Here is a 16,171-nt window from a genome sequence, read left to right as displayed (position 1 = left end):
GTGACCGAGCGCTGGCACAGGTTGCCCAGAGAGGTGGTCGAGTCTCCATCTTTGGAGATGATTCAACAGCCATCTGGGAATGGTCCTGAGCAACTGGCTCTAGGTGTCCCTGCTTGAGCAGGGGGTTTGGACCAGATGACTTCTGGAGGTCCCTTCCGATGCCAACCATTCTGTCTTTCTGTGATTTGTTAGGCGAGAGAAAGGTAAAAAGCAAAGATGTACCATTACTCTATAGTGCAGAGATCGTAATATTCGGAAGGGATAGGAGCCCTTCACTGCAGCTTGTGCGCCAAGTGCTGAGTATAAATTTTTAGCAGTGAACTGTTAAAAAGAAATGGATAGGCAGGTTGTAGAGCAAGAGCCAAAATAGAGGGCTCTCAGCATGGCAGCTTCAGGATTTCTGAGTTTAGTTTCTTACCTGGGTTTAAAAGCAGTTCACAGTCAGATTCTCACTGAGTCACGGTTTTAAACAGTGTTAGTCACTTCCAACAAAAAAGTGTTGAAAATTGTTTTTGTTGTATGCTTTCTATTTAGAAATTGATTTGTTTTTCTCTCTGTGTCTCTCTGCACATGTAAAATCCCTTCCTGCCAGTCTTAGTATGCGTGACAGGCAGCACACATACTTTGTGAAGCGTTTACAATTTGGTAATTTACTCCATCCTGTGTAATTTTCGCATTAATTGTCATCATGCTTGCAAAGCATCTTTCAGCAGCTCTTACAAGCTGAGGTTTCATAATTTAACATCTCATTGACTGTTGAGATACATAGACACATAGAAGTTGGTCACTTCTGCATAAGTGGTGTAAATTCAAAATAAACCATAAAACCCCCAACAGCAGTAATATCATCTGAAATTCACATTCTAACCTTTTCAAATACATTGAATGAACTCAGTTCCTTTTGTAGCTGCATTCCTGGAGGTAATACTAATATCTGAAGAGCTGCCATGCTCTAGCTCGCTAGCCATAAAGTGTGTGTCTGCTCTGAATGAATAATGACTTAGGAATCTAATGCAGTGAATTCCCCTTCCAGGATCATTTCTCTCTTTCTTTTTTTTTTTAAGATTTGAGAACACTATTCGAATTTCTTTAAGCCCCACTTCAACCTAAGTATTGTTCAGTAGTTTATGCTGTGCAAAACCACTTGCTTTTTGCAGTACAGAACTGAAACATATTTACCTGAGTTACTTGCTTAGTCTCTAGTAAGCACATATTTTTAAGCCTGGGAGTAGGTTGTATGCACGTATGAGTCAATAGTTAATGGGTGCAGTATTAAGAAAATGATTTACCTGATAAAGTGTAATTTAATTTCTTTTCCTGCTGACATACTGTAGCTTTGCATTTTTTTCACTATGTGAGAATTAAATGATTAACTCAGTGACCTGTAGTACCCGTAGTACCCAAAGGCTGAGGTTAAAAGTGGATTAGTGAGTTAAGTAGCCACAATTCCTTCATAAAGCTGAGTCTATCACCTCCTACTTTGGGCAAAGAACTCTGGCTTATGTCCTACTCTCTGTAAGCATCTGTAAAGCTTGCTTTTTTTTTTTTTCCCTGCTTAAGTTGCACTTTGGAAAGATATGTTGTAATAATGCTTGTAGTGGGTTGCTGTCAGTAATATTTCTTAAGGAGGTTAGTGGAAATCAATGTGGCTAGCTACTTCTGTATCAGGTGAACTGCTTGTTCATGTAGAAAGCAAGCTCTGGGGATGATGGTGCAGGAGAAACATGACTAACCTTTGGCGAGAAGATGGGTGCGAAAGCATGCTTCAGCTGGAAGCCACCTTCCAGCAGTTGGAGTGGCAGCGAGCAAGCTATCTAGAAGCATTAGAGGGTTGGAAGTTACAAAACTTGACACTGTGAGAATGGTAGGAATTAAGAGAAGAATTGGAGCATCCTGCTGTTTTTCCTCCCATCTCCCATAGGTATGATGGGAGACTGGTTACAGACACTGATACATCTCTTGAGCCAGGTGACTATCTATGTTGACTGTCCTGGTATTTTACCTTGCAGCAGTCAGTGAAGACGGCTCTTTCATGTTGTGAGATCCATGCTCACTGTGTGGCGAAAAGAAAACATAAGGAGTTACTGGGGAAGGAATAGAGGAATATGCTATTCTACGAACCTGTGGTCTGTCATGTTTTGAGTAACTATCACCCCTGCCTTTGTTGCGCCTATCTTAAAGAAAGTACTGTAGACCTGGAAAAATGGTAGAGAAATATGATAAGGGTAATCAGAAGTATGTGGTGACTCCTATACTGGGAGAGATTAAATACTCTGTGATTCTTTCACTTGGAAAAGAGATAAGACAGTTGTTAAAAATGGATTAAAAATCATGGGGTGGAGTTTGTGATTAGGGAACCATCATTCATAGGGTTTTTTTTCTTTCTATAAGCATAGAACCAGTGAGGAACACAGGATGAAAGTTTCAAACCAGGTGAAGGTTTTGAAACAAAACAAAGTAATTGTGCAATAGTTAAATACTGGAGCATACTGCTACCAAGCACTATTTATACCAAAAAATTCAAAAATGTTCAAGAGGTGTGTAAATAAATCTGTGGAAGAAAGTTCCATCAAGAGCTACGTAAAATAAAAAAACAGATAAAGCCTCTAGTTTAATAATCTGTTAACTCCATGTTGTGGAAGACCGTGAGAGCATATTATATATTTGCGGTATTGTTAGACATTTTGCCTAAGCATCTGTTCTCGTTTATTCTGAGACGAGATTGACCTTTTTTCTGACTCAGTGCAGCCATAACTATGAGCTTGTAGAGCTGATTTTTCAGGTTAGGTTTTTTTTTTTTTTCCTTCCTTCCAATCTCTCTTTCTAGGAGAGATTTTTCAATATAGCAGCCGTTTGCCCTCTTTCACATAGCAGGCAAATAGCTATATGCCAGGGTGGGTCTCTGTAATGACTGTATGCCTTTAAGATTAATTTTTAAGAGGTCAGGGGGAAAGAATATGTGATCTGTACACTATGGGTTTTAAAAAAAAAAAATATCTGTACTTTTATTTAGCTTTAAAAAGATGAAAAATGAAAACAGTCCAGAAACCCAAAGAAGTAAAACAAGCGCACCATGGGAGGAAAATGGCCCACAGAGGTAAGGCGAGGCATGATGTCTTAGGTAGTGTGCAATGGTAAATATCATGCCATAGCAATAGGTTGAAGGATATTGATATAATATATCAATGTATTAACAGGGTCACAATAAATCTGTATTGTGTGTAAGAAGATAGGTCCTGTGATGGGTAAATAAATCAGTTACAATTTAGGAAAGTAGGTGTAAGAGGAAGTGGTCAGTGGATGAGAGTCACCAGTGGCTTTCCACAGAGATCTGTTCATAGACTTCTGCTATTGAGTATATTTGTCAAAGACCTGGAAAAGGGGTGATATAAGGTTTGGTGATGGCACAGAGTTGTTTAGGATAGTGAGAGTGAAAGCTGTCTATGAAGTGGCAGAAAGACCCCTAAAGTGTGAGTGACGAGTCACTAGACTCTGGATGATGTTGAGTCAATAAGTGTACAGAGAGGCACATGGGGGCAAAAAAATAACCCTAGATTTCTGAATCAAATGAGGTGCTTTGGAATTATGATGGATAACCACAGGAAAACTTCAGCTATGTAGCATTCAGAAAAACAATTAGCAATTAGGAAAGCAAGAGAACAGCATTATGCCATTACATAAATTTGTGGATTGCATGTTTGCTCCGTGAGTTGTGAGTGCAGGTCTGATGTCCTTATCTCAGGAAAAGGAAAAGGCTTTGAGAGCAGCAGCAAGGGTAATCAAAGGTGTGAATGGCTGTGCAGGAAATCTGTACAAGGAGCAACGGAATAGGGGCAGGACACTTTCTTCAGTCTGGGAAAGAGGTCGTCTCAGGGTATGTGGTCTAGAAAATCATGAGTAGTGCAGAGAAAGGAGAAGGAGATCAGGATTGTATTTTTCCAGTGTAAGGACTTGGGATCTTCAGATGAAGCTATTGGGGGTGGCTTAAAAGCATTGAGAAAGGCAGTGACTAGTGACTAACTGTGAGAGGAAGAGACCTGTGGTCCTTCTTTACAAGGGGTGCTGGAAGTTAGTGGATTCCTGGGAAAAGCTCAGTGAGTCATGGAAGAGAAATCCCCAAGGGCTTCTGAAGACAGAGGTGTAGCAGCTGGCTCAGTAAGCTACCTGGAAATAGTGAGGGACTGAGAGAGCACTGGGGGGGCTGTCATACGAATTATTCTTCTTGCTTGCTTGTAGGTGGTTGCTTATGGCCACTGAATCAGATGGTATGTTAGGTATAATCCAGTACGGTCCTGCTTTTCTGAGATGATTCACATCTATACATGGTGTGTCTTTTGGGGGACCAAGACAATTTACCCTGTGTGCTCCTTCTGCAAACATGAAGAGTTTTCAGAGCAAGGACAAGGCAGCGTGCAATATTCTCTTGCTAAGATAGACACTTCTTTGTGATTTTTAAAGAAGTGTTGTCAATTTTTCACATCATGCCTCCAGTGTTAAAATTGCTCTCAGGATCGCAGGAAGTTTCATCCCCCAGGAGCCACAGGAATGGGCAGTAGGATTGAGTTTTTGCAAGTCCATCTATTGGCAATGCTAAGAGGTCTCTCTCCTACATTTTCAAGGTTCAGTGTAAAATATTTATTGCTGCAAAGCCGTACCATCTGTATTTACATAGCACACACGCATACACGTGTAGTTGAACATGTATGCCTGTGTGTGTGTGAGCCTTCTCATTTTTGTAGGCTGAATCTCAGTTTGCTGCCTGACTCTCCTGGAAGTTTTAAAGCCAATTGTTTGCTCTTCCTTTCTGACCCTAGTGGGCTGTATAATTCTCCCAGTGACCGCAATAAATCACCAAAGTTTCCTTACTCTCGGCGACGGAACCCATCAGGTGGCAGCGAGAATGAGTCTGGACAGCCAGTCCGGAGGAGGTAAGAGCCTTGGGGTTAATTGCTGTTTGCTTCTCACAGTAGAAAGCTTGAGGTCCTGCACACTTTGTGTTCAGTAAAGGCTCTTAGAGTTACAGCTGGGTCCTGGGAAGAGTAGTACTCTAGGGGCCGGTTGTTAGTCCAAAAAAGAAACCTGAGCAAGAATGCCAGAGCTGCTTTTGGAAAGGAAGCTTTGATCAGGCTTTTTTGCTTGTGTGCTGTTCTGGGTACTAGGAAAAAAAACATTAAAAAGATGATAAAATGTTAAAAATATGAGAAATTGCATTATTGGCCTGTACAAGATCCTTTCACTTCCTGCAGTTATTTTTCCCTTGTGAAGGAAAGGACTGATGGATGTTGTTTGCTTGACAGTGAGCTTCTAATACAGAGCACTGTTTTGTTTTAAGTACATTGCTTTGCTTTAAGCACAACAAAGATCAAACAAATGAGCCATAAAGCTGTCTTCAACAGTCCCGTGCGTGAATTACTTTACATTAGAGAGGATGCCAGCAAAAATACAATTATGAGTTACTCAATGTGTCTTTAAGGGGTACGTGCTGAATTGAGTAACTTAGAGAAGTAAAATTAAATGGACGGAGTTCTGTGCCATGTGTCCTGGAGTGTGTCTAAAATGTGAATTACAGGGACAGTTCTGAAGTGATACAGTTTTGAGAGACTACAAGTTACCTGGGATGATTTGTCCTGCGGAGAAGCTGCTTTCATCGCTAAGGTGCACTGGTGCTGTGATCTGCTGTGAAGTACAGACAAGCACAGCTACTGTGCTGTATTCATCACAGTCTTCTAGGACTACCTTACGAGCCAGCACTTTGGAGTTACTTCTCCTCTGAAATGATTACCTGTTTGGCTTTCAAAGCCAGGATTTGCAAAAGAATCTCAGAAGGCACAGCTGTACCTCTGAGGAAGTGTAGTTAGATGTGGAGCTTTTATGTCTGTCAGGTTTCTGAGCTGCTCCAGACCTTTTATCTGCCGTTAGCTGTCTGGGACGGGAGTGAAGAAACTCACCCATGGTGTGTGCTTAATGACCTCGTGCCTGAGTTAAAGTAAATGAGCGTAGCTCTCTCTAAGTCAATACAATTATGTTGATTTACGCTGTTGGGTAGAGCTCCTGTAAGTGTTAATAGCAATATGTTTCCTGAATGGGTTTTCTGATTCATTGCTTGCTTAGATGTCAGAAGGACTTGTCGGGCTCTGTAAAAACAAAGGGATAGAGATGTGCAATGCAAAACTGTCTTGTACCAAGAAAAGAACAGTGTTTGTGCACTGTGCAGTAGGAAATCTTTTGAGATGCAAAGTGTTTATCATCTGTGATTTGCATTTGGCTGATCTACTTGGTGGACAGGTGGTTATGCCAGTAGCAAGGTTTCTCTTGGGCCACCACACGAACAAAATGTTTTTAAAAGTCTTATCTCATATGTGAGACTGTCAAGACTGACAATAGTAGGTAGATTCTAACCTAATTATGTCTTCCTGAATCTTGGTTTTATTCATGCACTTTCCTTTTTCAACTGTTTAATAACAATAGCCGTATTGTTTGTGCACTCTGTGCTGGAATTAAGAGGAAAACGTCAGGCTTTGCTACGCTTGAATCAGTAGGAAACTCTAAAGGCCAGCATACCATGTTTAACCTTGCAAGTTGGGGCTTTGCAATGGCAGCTTGAATAGGATCATGCCTTCGCAACTTGGTGTAGAGGTGTCCTGAAAAGTTTAAAACAAGCATGTGCTCTTTTTATTTTGCTTTAAATAATTCTGAAAAAAACCCCCAACCAACATTGTAAAGTTGGGGTTTTTTTTAAAGATGAGAGTTTTTGTATATTTGCATTGTGACTTCATGGCATTTCATTAAAACTTCCTTAATATCACAGGAAAAATCAAAACAGTGGCGAAGATTCAGATTTAAAGCAAAGGAGAAGGTAAATATATAATGTATAGCAGCCATGACATGATAGCGAAGGTACTGATCATATTTTAGTTCCCTGCATCCTCTCCCTTCCTTCTCCCGCGTTTACTTAAATGTTTAAAAGGCTTGTTGTGTTTCTTCCCTATCTTACTTTTGCTAAAATGCTCTGCAGCATAACCTTATCACAACACAGATTCCTACAAGCCGCCTTGCACATTGTTACTACACCATGCTAGAAGCAGTTTGTGGAAGCTTACTAAAGGCTTGTCTGCAACTTGAAAGCCAATTCCAGGAGTTTTAGCTTTTGGATTTTGCATCTGCAGATTTTGTTTTGAGTTCTCCAGCCTCCCAGTCCACTTTTAGTTAATCTGTTTTGAAAGCAAGCGTACTATCATTAGAGATGAATTGTCCTGCAAAAGGTAGGTGAAAAGAAATATGCAACTTTTTAAGGTCTTCTCACTGCCTTGCACTTTTTTGCTGAATTTTTTCTTAAGCTTCTTTGTTGTGTGGTTTTTTTTTTTCCCCTGCGCAGTCTTGACTAGTTGTCACATTTCCAAATAAAATACTGGTGTGAATTTGGGTGTGCCCTTCAACAACTTCAGCTTTTGACAGATTTTTGCATCTGTAATTCTCTCATGTGCCGCATCTGCCTGCCATGACTCTGTGCTATGCTTCTCCTCGCTCCTGTGCTCCTGCCCTGGCTGCTGGAAAAAGGAGACAGTGTAGTTCATTTCGATGTCAGAGTCTCTTGAAGCTTGCGAAGGAGAGGAGGCACTCCCAGGATCTGATTCACTGCTGCAGCACGGGAAAGGAGTTCTGGCAGAGATACAAACATCTCGGGGACAATTGCAGGAAGTCAGGGAAAGTGCTCACGTACTTTGCACCTATTATAAGAGAACAGATGATTTTTTTTGAAGGATGTTACCATTACAAGCTGCCAGTGATAGTCCTGTGGTAGATGTTCAGCACATAAAACTCAGGATTTAGTTAAGCATCTCAGTGCTCCGAAGGGACCTCTTCCCAAAGGTTGTGCCTACTGTATTATATTACAAATGTACAGCTTTGTTATTCTATATTGGAATATACCTTCTCCACTGGAGAAGAGTTGGCTACTCTCCTCTCATTTTAGTCAGAAAAAGGACTACACCAGAATATGAACCTTTTCTGTCAACTCTTTCTAGAATTACCAAATCCTGCAACACACTGCACCCTCAAGCCCCCTCCTGGACTGTATTTGCTCTGTCTCTCTTGCCAATCTGACTATGCCTTCTTTCTTGCTCCTTATGTCAGACCATATAGATATAAAAAATACAAAATATATTGCATGACCAAGAAAATATGAGCAAAAGGGATGAAAGATGTTTTGTAATTGTCAGAGATCAGGACGATCTCATGGGTTTTTTGCACCTGACTTAGGAAACCACCTTTGTTTCCATTTTTTGGTATTTTACTCAGTTCAGTAAAAGCTGATGTTTAATATTCAGTGAAAGATAATATTCTGACAGCCAACATGAGCAGCTGCCACTCTGCTGACAGCTCAGCAGCCCTTCTGTTTTCCCGCAAGTGCTTTCCTGACAAGGGTACACAAGGTAGTTTGATCTGCAGTATCTAAAAGGTGGACCAAATTTCCATTCCAGAAAAACTAGAGAAAGGCGTATCTTGAATTTGAGCAAATAGAATATTTCATCTTGCACTTCTCCTGCTACAGTGTGATTTTTGCTGCCTTTTTACCTTATGGGATAAATTGCTTAGGGCGGAGTGCTGAGAAATGTAAAAGAACAGAGTTCTTCCAATGACCTGGAAGTCTGAGTAACTGGATGACCTAGTAATGTTGAGATTCGAGATTAGTGGAATTAAGCATTTGATAAGATTTGGGGCGGAAAAAAAGTATACTTTTGGGCATGTAAGGTCTGCCGCAGTTCTAGGGCATTTATTGCTCTGAACGTGCTTGAGCCACATTGTCTTTTGGACACTGTCTTTTAATCTTCCTTCTTCCTTTGGGGTTACATTTTTCTGTAGTAGTATACATATTTCTTATCCCCACTTTCAGCTTCCCACAGAAATGTGTATTTTTACCTGGGAAACTGACTATCCTGAGCCTCTCAGTGGCTTTAAATTGTGAGCCATGAAATTTGGGGATGGGGAGAGGTTTCTGCTTCTCCTCTGGGGAAATTTCACTTTTCCAAGTCTGTTCCCTGCAGACAAGCTGCGTTGACCTGATTTTCCAAGGCTTTGGTTGACTTTTATTCTAAAATGTTTCACTTTGAATGGGAGCTATTTGAGTTAATGATTTCCTATTTTGGAAGAGGAGGGAGACCAGACTCTGAGGCATTTAATGACACAGCAATTTGGTAAAACCAGCCGTAATTCACTGGAATTATGGAGACATTCATGATACTGTCAGCTGTGTCAGAAGGACATCTGTATCTGTAACAGTGTCCGAGTTTCTGAGCCAGAGGGTAGTGTGGTGTGTCCCTGGCCAGATGCGACACACAGGGAAGGTCTATGCTGCGGCTGTTCTGTTCCTTGGGAAGTCTCTTGTCTTCTCCCATCCTATTTGGACTCTTCTCCCTAAACTGTTAGAATGTGCTGTGAGCAGGTGCTTGTCAGTAGCCTCCAACCTTGTCATGAAATGGTTCCCCTTAGCTGTTGCCTACACCTAATGAACTGCCTTCACTCCTCAGCTTGTTTGAGGTATAGGTTAACAAATCCATTCTCTTAGGAAAGTGGCTCATCAAAGAGCAAACAAAAAGCCAGGAGGCACAATAAATTGTGTGTGTCTGCCAGCACTATTGGACGTCATCCCTGTGTATCTCTTATTGCATGCCCAGAGACCTCAGAACAAAATTTCTATTTTCCATTGCAGTAAAACCATCAGTGATTCTAACTCTGGATATCCTAAGTCCTAGGCCAGCACATGTTGATATTGGTTCTGGTTTCTAGGACCAGAGCCCTGAGAACTGATCTGTCTGCTCTAAAATGTTGATTTAAGTGTCTCAGGTAGTAGTGGCCAAGCACTTTTCTCTACTGAGAGGTAAGCATATGCCCATTTTCTTCTTGAAATACAGCATCAACGTGTTCCACCAGTCTTTTTCAGGAATAATGAGAGCCCTAAATGTCACCTTACCATTTGAAGCTTCACAATCAGAGGTGATACTAAAGTAACTGCTTTATTTCTTTTTCCTCACATGATGCACCATCTTTGTAGCTGTGCATCGGGTCATCCCAAAGCTGTGCTGATACACACACCTGCCAATCTGTGCCTTTTGGCCTTTCTGTATTTATAAAGATCAGTGTTAGTGGTGTTTCTTCCTTACTGCCTGTGTTTTTTCCTTACTGCCTGACACCTGAAAAATGGTAGGAACTTACTAGAAGCCAGATAGAAGTTGGGGTGAATAGAAAAAGACAGACCTAGTAAGCATTTTGTTTTGCTGGCAAAACCAGAATTACTGTGTCCTTTCTGTTGGGTGTCCCACAATATGCAGTACGAAAAGACCCAGAATGCATACCTTTCAAAGACGAAACATTCATGCCTCAAAGAAACATTTCACTGTTGTGTATACACAAAGAAGGCTGAGAGATAAAATAAAACAAACAAACAAACAAAAATGCAGTGCAGTGATTCAAAAGGAAAATCGCACTCACCTGACACTGTACTCTGGGTGCACTGCCTTTGAAGCATTATTCCCAATAATTAATGGGAATAATTAGTTATTCCCAATCTATTAATGAGAAACAGATAATACGACTTTCAGGTGTAGACAAGTCCTCTAAAGTCTTTTAATTCTCATGTATGTCTTTATGTATTTAATGTCTCAAATAATGTCTTTGCAGTGTTTTTCATGCCTTGATTAGAACTTCAGTACTTCTTAGAAGATGTTAGTAGATAAATTCATCTTGAGATGTTGTATTTCTCCTCTCCAGATCACGGTCTCGCTGTAACACCAGCAGTGGCAGTGAATCAGAGAATTCCAACAGAGAGCATCGGAAGAAGAGAAACAGGTGAACATTATATATTTTAGATGTAGAGACATGAAACACAAACAAGTAGAGAATGGACTTTTCTGAGATAGACCTAATAAGAAAGAATCTAACATGTTTTATATGTATGCAGTCCTCCTGAGGCAGCTTAGGGTCCTTTTTTTCATAAGAGGAGAGATAACTGCCAAAACAAATATACATTATAGGTTTATTCCATGAATGCATACCCTCCTGTTGCTTGGGAAGAACTCATTAATGAGCTGCAAAATCAAATACGGGGCACATTTACAAAAGACTTGCAATATTAATGCAAATAAAGTGGATAATGGTAAGACAAGATATTCACAGCATATACTTCAATACCTCAAAAATTTCAAGTGAAGTATTTTATCAGAAAATAAACTTTTGAGGTGAATACCCAAATATTTTAATGGATCTGAAACTCAGTGTTATTTTTACATGCATGCATTTAATTGTATAAATACTTTTATCTTCTAAAATGTGAAGTGTGGGCCTAAACCCTAAATGTGTTCAGTGTCAGCTTTTAATAGGACAACAGCTGTTTATATTGAGCTATGCTCAATATGAGCTATGAGGTATGGGGTTTTTACATTCTATTTTTCTTGTCACAAAAGTTGGCATAACAAGTGATTAATTGTAGCAAAAAATTCCTTTAAAACTGCTGTTTTAAATGTTGCTTTTGAGATAACAGCATATGATAGTTAATAATGAAAATATATTTTTTTAAAGTACATATAGTTTCTTTATATTGCATAAACAGAGCATAAGAGTATTGTCACTGGATGAAAGAGGAGTTGTTTAAGGCAAATTTTCTAAGAAGCTGTCTGCACAAGCTGCAATAGTATCTTGTTGTCTCACATGTAGTACTATGAGAGATAAATGATTTTCAGATATTTTGAAGCTTTTAAAAGTAATTATGTGCTGGATAGTGCTGCAGAGGTATGCTGTATAACAGTGTTTTAAGCATGATTTGCAACAGTTAGAGAGATGCTAAAAAATCACGGTGACATTCAAATGGGCTAGTATAAAGCATAACTGAGCCATGAGATTTGTTTGGAGTTTACTTAAATCAGAGCATGGTCTTGTGAGATACTTGGCTAACAATAACCTAGTGTGCATGGAAGATCTGTTTTCCAGGTGAGCTCTGAAGTTTGAATGAAATGCTGAGTATAGTTTCAGTGATCAGTAGGTAAATGGTATTTGGTATCCCTTTCTCTTAGAGCACTCTTGCCAGGCTTTTTCTCCTGTGAAACTTCTTGTTCAGGGAGCTCGACAAGCAAGTGAAGGAAATTAGAGACTGACCACAAGAATGTTTTTAAGAGCTTCTTGAAATATAGAGGTTGGATTGTAAGAAGGATTAAGCACTGCTTATCATTTTCTGAAGCATAAAAGGAGCTTTACCCTACCCTTCCTCACCTCATGCAAAAGTGCATAAAATTAAAAAGAAAAAAACCTCTATGTGTGGATTGTTTCTATGTTTTTCACATTTTGAGAAATGTAAGATACGTCGAAAATGTTTATGTCGCAGCATCTCTTACTCTTAGGTGGTCAGTTGAAATCAAACCAGATCAAAAGTCATTATCCATGTTAAAGTAAATACAGCACTAAATGAGCTGGAGGTCTGAGACTTGTTCCTTGTCATCAGGTGCAGGAAAAACAACAGTCATAATGAATTTCTACGTTTTTTGAGCAGCCACAGCAGGAGTATAATAAGCTGAAAGGGCACAGGCACTGAATGGCTTTCCTGTTAGCAGAGGTGAGCCAGCCCTAGCAGGGTTAAATGGGACAATACAGTGAGGCTTGCAACTGCTGTTACTCAAGTTTTACCTGTTGCATAGATTAATACTAATTTATTTCCTAGTATGACAATCAGATCCCTGGCACAAGCAGACACAAAGTTGTATTGTTTTATTGGAATAAAGTGACTGAATACTCAAATTACCTAAAAGCATCTGCTTCTCACCATAGAAGAGTAGAATAACTTGTTCACGTGAGAAGAGATCACTCTGAACATTTATCAGATGAAAACAAATTTTCAGAGAAAAACAGAAATGCAGGTGAGAACTTCTGAAGGTAAAACACTGGAAAAAGGTAAGGGAGAAACTCTTTACTTGGTTGTAATCAGTCTTTGAGGTTTCATGCCGTCATGTGAATGTTTTATACAGATGCTCAGAAATTGAGGAAGAACCTATGATGACCATATTTCAGTCATAGAAGAAATGTATTTGCTTATTTTAATGCTGTGGTCAAAATTTATTGTGTGAAGAAAAATATATTAAACTAGTTGACAGTGCATACTGGAGCATAGTCTTCTACTTAACTGTACTTAGAAGATCCATCAGATTATAATCACAGAATGACTGAATGGTTGAGGCTGGCAGGGACCTCTGGAGGTCGTCTGGTCCAACTGCCCTGCTCAAGCAGGGCCACCTAGAGCCAGTTACCCAGGACCATTCCCAGATGGCTTTTGAGTATATCCAAGGATGGAGACTCCTAACAACCTCGTTGGGCAACCTGTGCCAGTGTTCAGACACCCTCACAAGAAAAAAATGTGTGTCCTGGTGTTCAGAGGGAACCTCTTGTGTTTCAGTGTGTGCCCATTGCTTCTGGTCCTGTCACTGGGCACCAATGGAAAGAGCCTGGCTCTGTCCAGTTTGGACCCACCATTGATGAGATTTCAGCCTTCTCCTCTCCAGGCTGAACAGTCCCATCTTCCTCAGCCTTTCCTTCTAGGAGAGATGGTACATCATCTTGACGGCCCTTTGCTGGGCTCTCTCCAGTATGTCCATGCTTCTCTTGTACTGGGGAGCCGAGTACTGGACCCAGTTCTCCAGGTGTGGCCTCAGCAGTGCTGAGTAGAGGGGAAGGATCACCTCCCCTGACCTGCTGGCAATATTTTGCATAGTGCAGCCCAGGACACCATTGGCCTTCTTTGCAGCAAGGGCATGTTGCTGGCTCATGTTCAAGTTGGTGTCGATTGGGAGGCCCAGGTCGTTTTCTGCAAAGCTGCTTTTTAGCTGGGTGTCCCCCAGCATGTCGTCGTACCTGGGGTTGTTCCTCCTCAGGTGCAGGACTTTGCACTTTCCCTTGTTGAATTGCACGAGGTTCCTGTCAGCCCATTTCTCCCATCTGTCCAGGTTCCTCTGGATGGCAGCACGACCCTCTGGTGTATCAGCCCCTCTTCCCAGTTTCGTGTCAACAGCAAACTTGCTGAGGGTGCACTCTGCCCCATTATCCAGATTATTAGTGAAGATGTTAAACAGGACTGGACCCAACATTGACCCCTGAGCTACTCTGGTAGTTACTAGGCTCCAACAAGATTTTGTTCCACTGATCACCAACCTCTGGGTCTGGCTGTTCAGCCAGTTTTTAAAGCACCTCACTGGCTGGTCATCCAGCCAATACTTCAACAGCTTCTCTATAATGATCTTGTGAGGAACAGCACTGAAAGCCTCCCTGAAGTCCAGGTAGACAATATCCACTGATCTCCCCTCATCTACCAGGCCAGCAGTTGATTGCAGAAGTTTGTCAGTTTAATAAGGCATGACTTGCCCTTGGTGTAGCCGTGCTGACTACTCCTCATTACTTTCTTGTCCTTCATGTGCCTGGAAATGGTTTCCAGAATTAGCAGCTCTATCACCTTTCTGGAGATCAAGGTGGGGCTGACCAGCCTGTAATTCCCCAGGTGCTCCTTCTTGCCCTTCTTGAAGACAATTGACATTGGCTTTCCTCCAGTCATTGGGCAGTTCTGGCAATCGCCATGATCATTGAAAGAGGCCTCGCAATGACATCAGCCCGCTCACTCAGCGCTTATGGGTGTATCACATCAGGGCCTATAGACTTAAGTATGTCCAGTTTGCTCAAGGCTTCACTGATCTGATCCTTTTCCACCAAGGGTACGTCTTCCTTGCTCTAGCCTTTTCCGCTGGCTTCTGAGACCTGGGGTTCCTGAAGGCCAGTTCTAGCTAGTGAAGACTGAGGTGAAGTAGGAATTCAGTACCTCAGCCTTTTCCATGACTTATGTCACCAGGTCCCCTGCTTCATTCAGCTATGGACCCTATCCTTCCTTTTGTCACCTGTCTACTTACAGAAGCCCTTCTTGTTGCCTTTGACATCCCCGGCGACATTCAATTCCATTTGGGTTTTGGCTTTCTTAACCTCATCCCTGCATGCTCGGGTTATGCTTCTATTTCTCCCATGTTACACGTTCCTGCTTCCACCTTCTGCATGCTTCTTTTTTGTGCTTGAGATTTTCCAGGTGCTTCTTGTTCAACCATGCAGGTCTCCTGGTGTTTTTGCCTGACTTTGTATTCGCTGAGGTCGATTTCTCTTGAGCTCGGAGGAGATGATCCTTGAATATTAATCAGCTTTCTTGGGCCCCTTTTCCCTCCAGGGCCGTATCCTACTGGACTTCTTCAAGAAGATCTTTGAACAGGTCAAAGTCTTCTCTCCTGAAGTCCTGGGTTATGATCTTGGTTTTTGCCCTCCTCTCTCCTCTCAGGGTCCTGAATTCCACCATCTCGTGTCACTGCAGCCAAGGCTGCCTTCGGCCTTTCCATCCCCAGCAAGCCCCTCATTGTTGTACATTGTACCTAAATGATAACTATCTCCTCAGATATTTTGAATGAGATTTCAGGAATCAAGTCCGTAGAGTTGTTTGCTTTAAGAGAATTTATCATTATGTAAATATAGCTTGCTATCGTACCACCTGAAATGAGGAAAAAACATCTCTAAGTCAACAGATGAGTGATGATAGTCTTAGGACTTTCCATTTTACCATCAAGTCTTCCTGCAAACAATGCCCAATTTGTCACTATGATAACTATTAATCTGAACTGGATTTATTTCACATACTGCTAACGATGATTTTTTTTTTTTTTCTATAAGACAAAAATCTACTTGTTCCCTTGTGGAAGCAAAAAGTGAAAAGAATAAAAGGAAAGTTGTAATGGACTTGGAGTACAAGGGCAACACTTTTTTGTCTAAAGTGTGTTTAAATAGAAACTTAAGTTTTGAGTTAAATTTCTTTCCACTATTTTTTGGTTTTTTTGTTGTTGCTGTTGTTATCTCTATTGTCGGAAAGCTAAAGTTTTTGCCCCAAAGTTGTTACAATTTATCATTGCATCTAAGTAATGTATTTTGTGTTGAGATTGTGTTACATTGCTCATCCTTTACATTGTTAAATGTGAGCATAGTAACTTTGCAGCTGCAAAATAAATGCTTTCTTGCTTCATAAATGTTTGGAATAAATGCAGATTTCCAAACTTGACATGTAATTCATAATGACCTAGGAGTCCTGGTGGACAATAGGATGACCATGAGCCAA

The 16,171-nt window shown here is 40.9% G+C and overlaps 1 protein-coding gene across 1 annotated transcript in view; it reads left to right on the top strand.

The window, feature by feature from the left end:
- EPB41L4A (erythrocyte membrane protein band 4.1 like 4A) overlaps nt 1-16,171 on the top strand; it is a 131,784-nt gene that overhangs the window by 102,063 nt on the left and 13,550 nt on the right. The window contains exons 14-17 of the mRNA XM_074165933.1: nt 3,014-3,097; nt 4,815-4,928; nt 6,809-6,856; nt 10,768-10,845. Coding sequence (XP_074022034.1) covers nt 3,014-3,097; nt 4,815-4,928; nt 6,809-6,856; nt 10,768-10,845 — 324 coding nt within the window. The remainder of the gene's footprint in view (nt 1-3,013; nt 3,098-4,814; nt 4,929-6,808; nt 6,857-10,767; nt 10,846-16,171) is intronic.

This window comes from Numenius arquata, chromosome Z (assembly GCF_964106895.1).
Source record: "Numenius arquata chromosome Z, bNumArq3.hap1.1, whole genome shotgun sequence".
NCBI classification, from domain to species: Eukaryota; Metazoa; Chordata; class Aves; order Charadriiformes; family Scolopacidae; genus Numenius; species Numenius arquata.
Note: the sequence above shows the minus strand (reverse complement) of the source record. Positions and strands in the feature narration are given on the sequence as shown.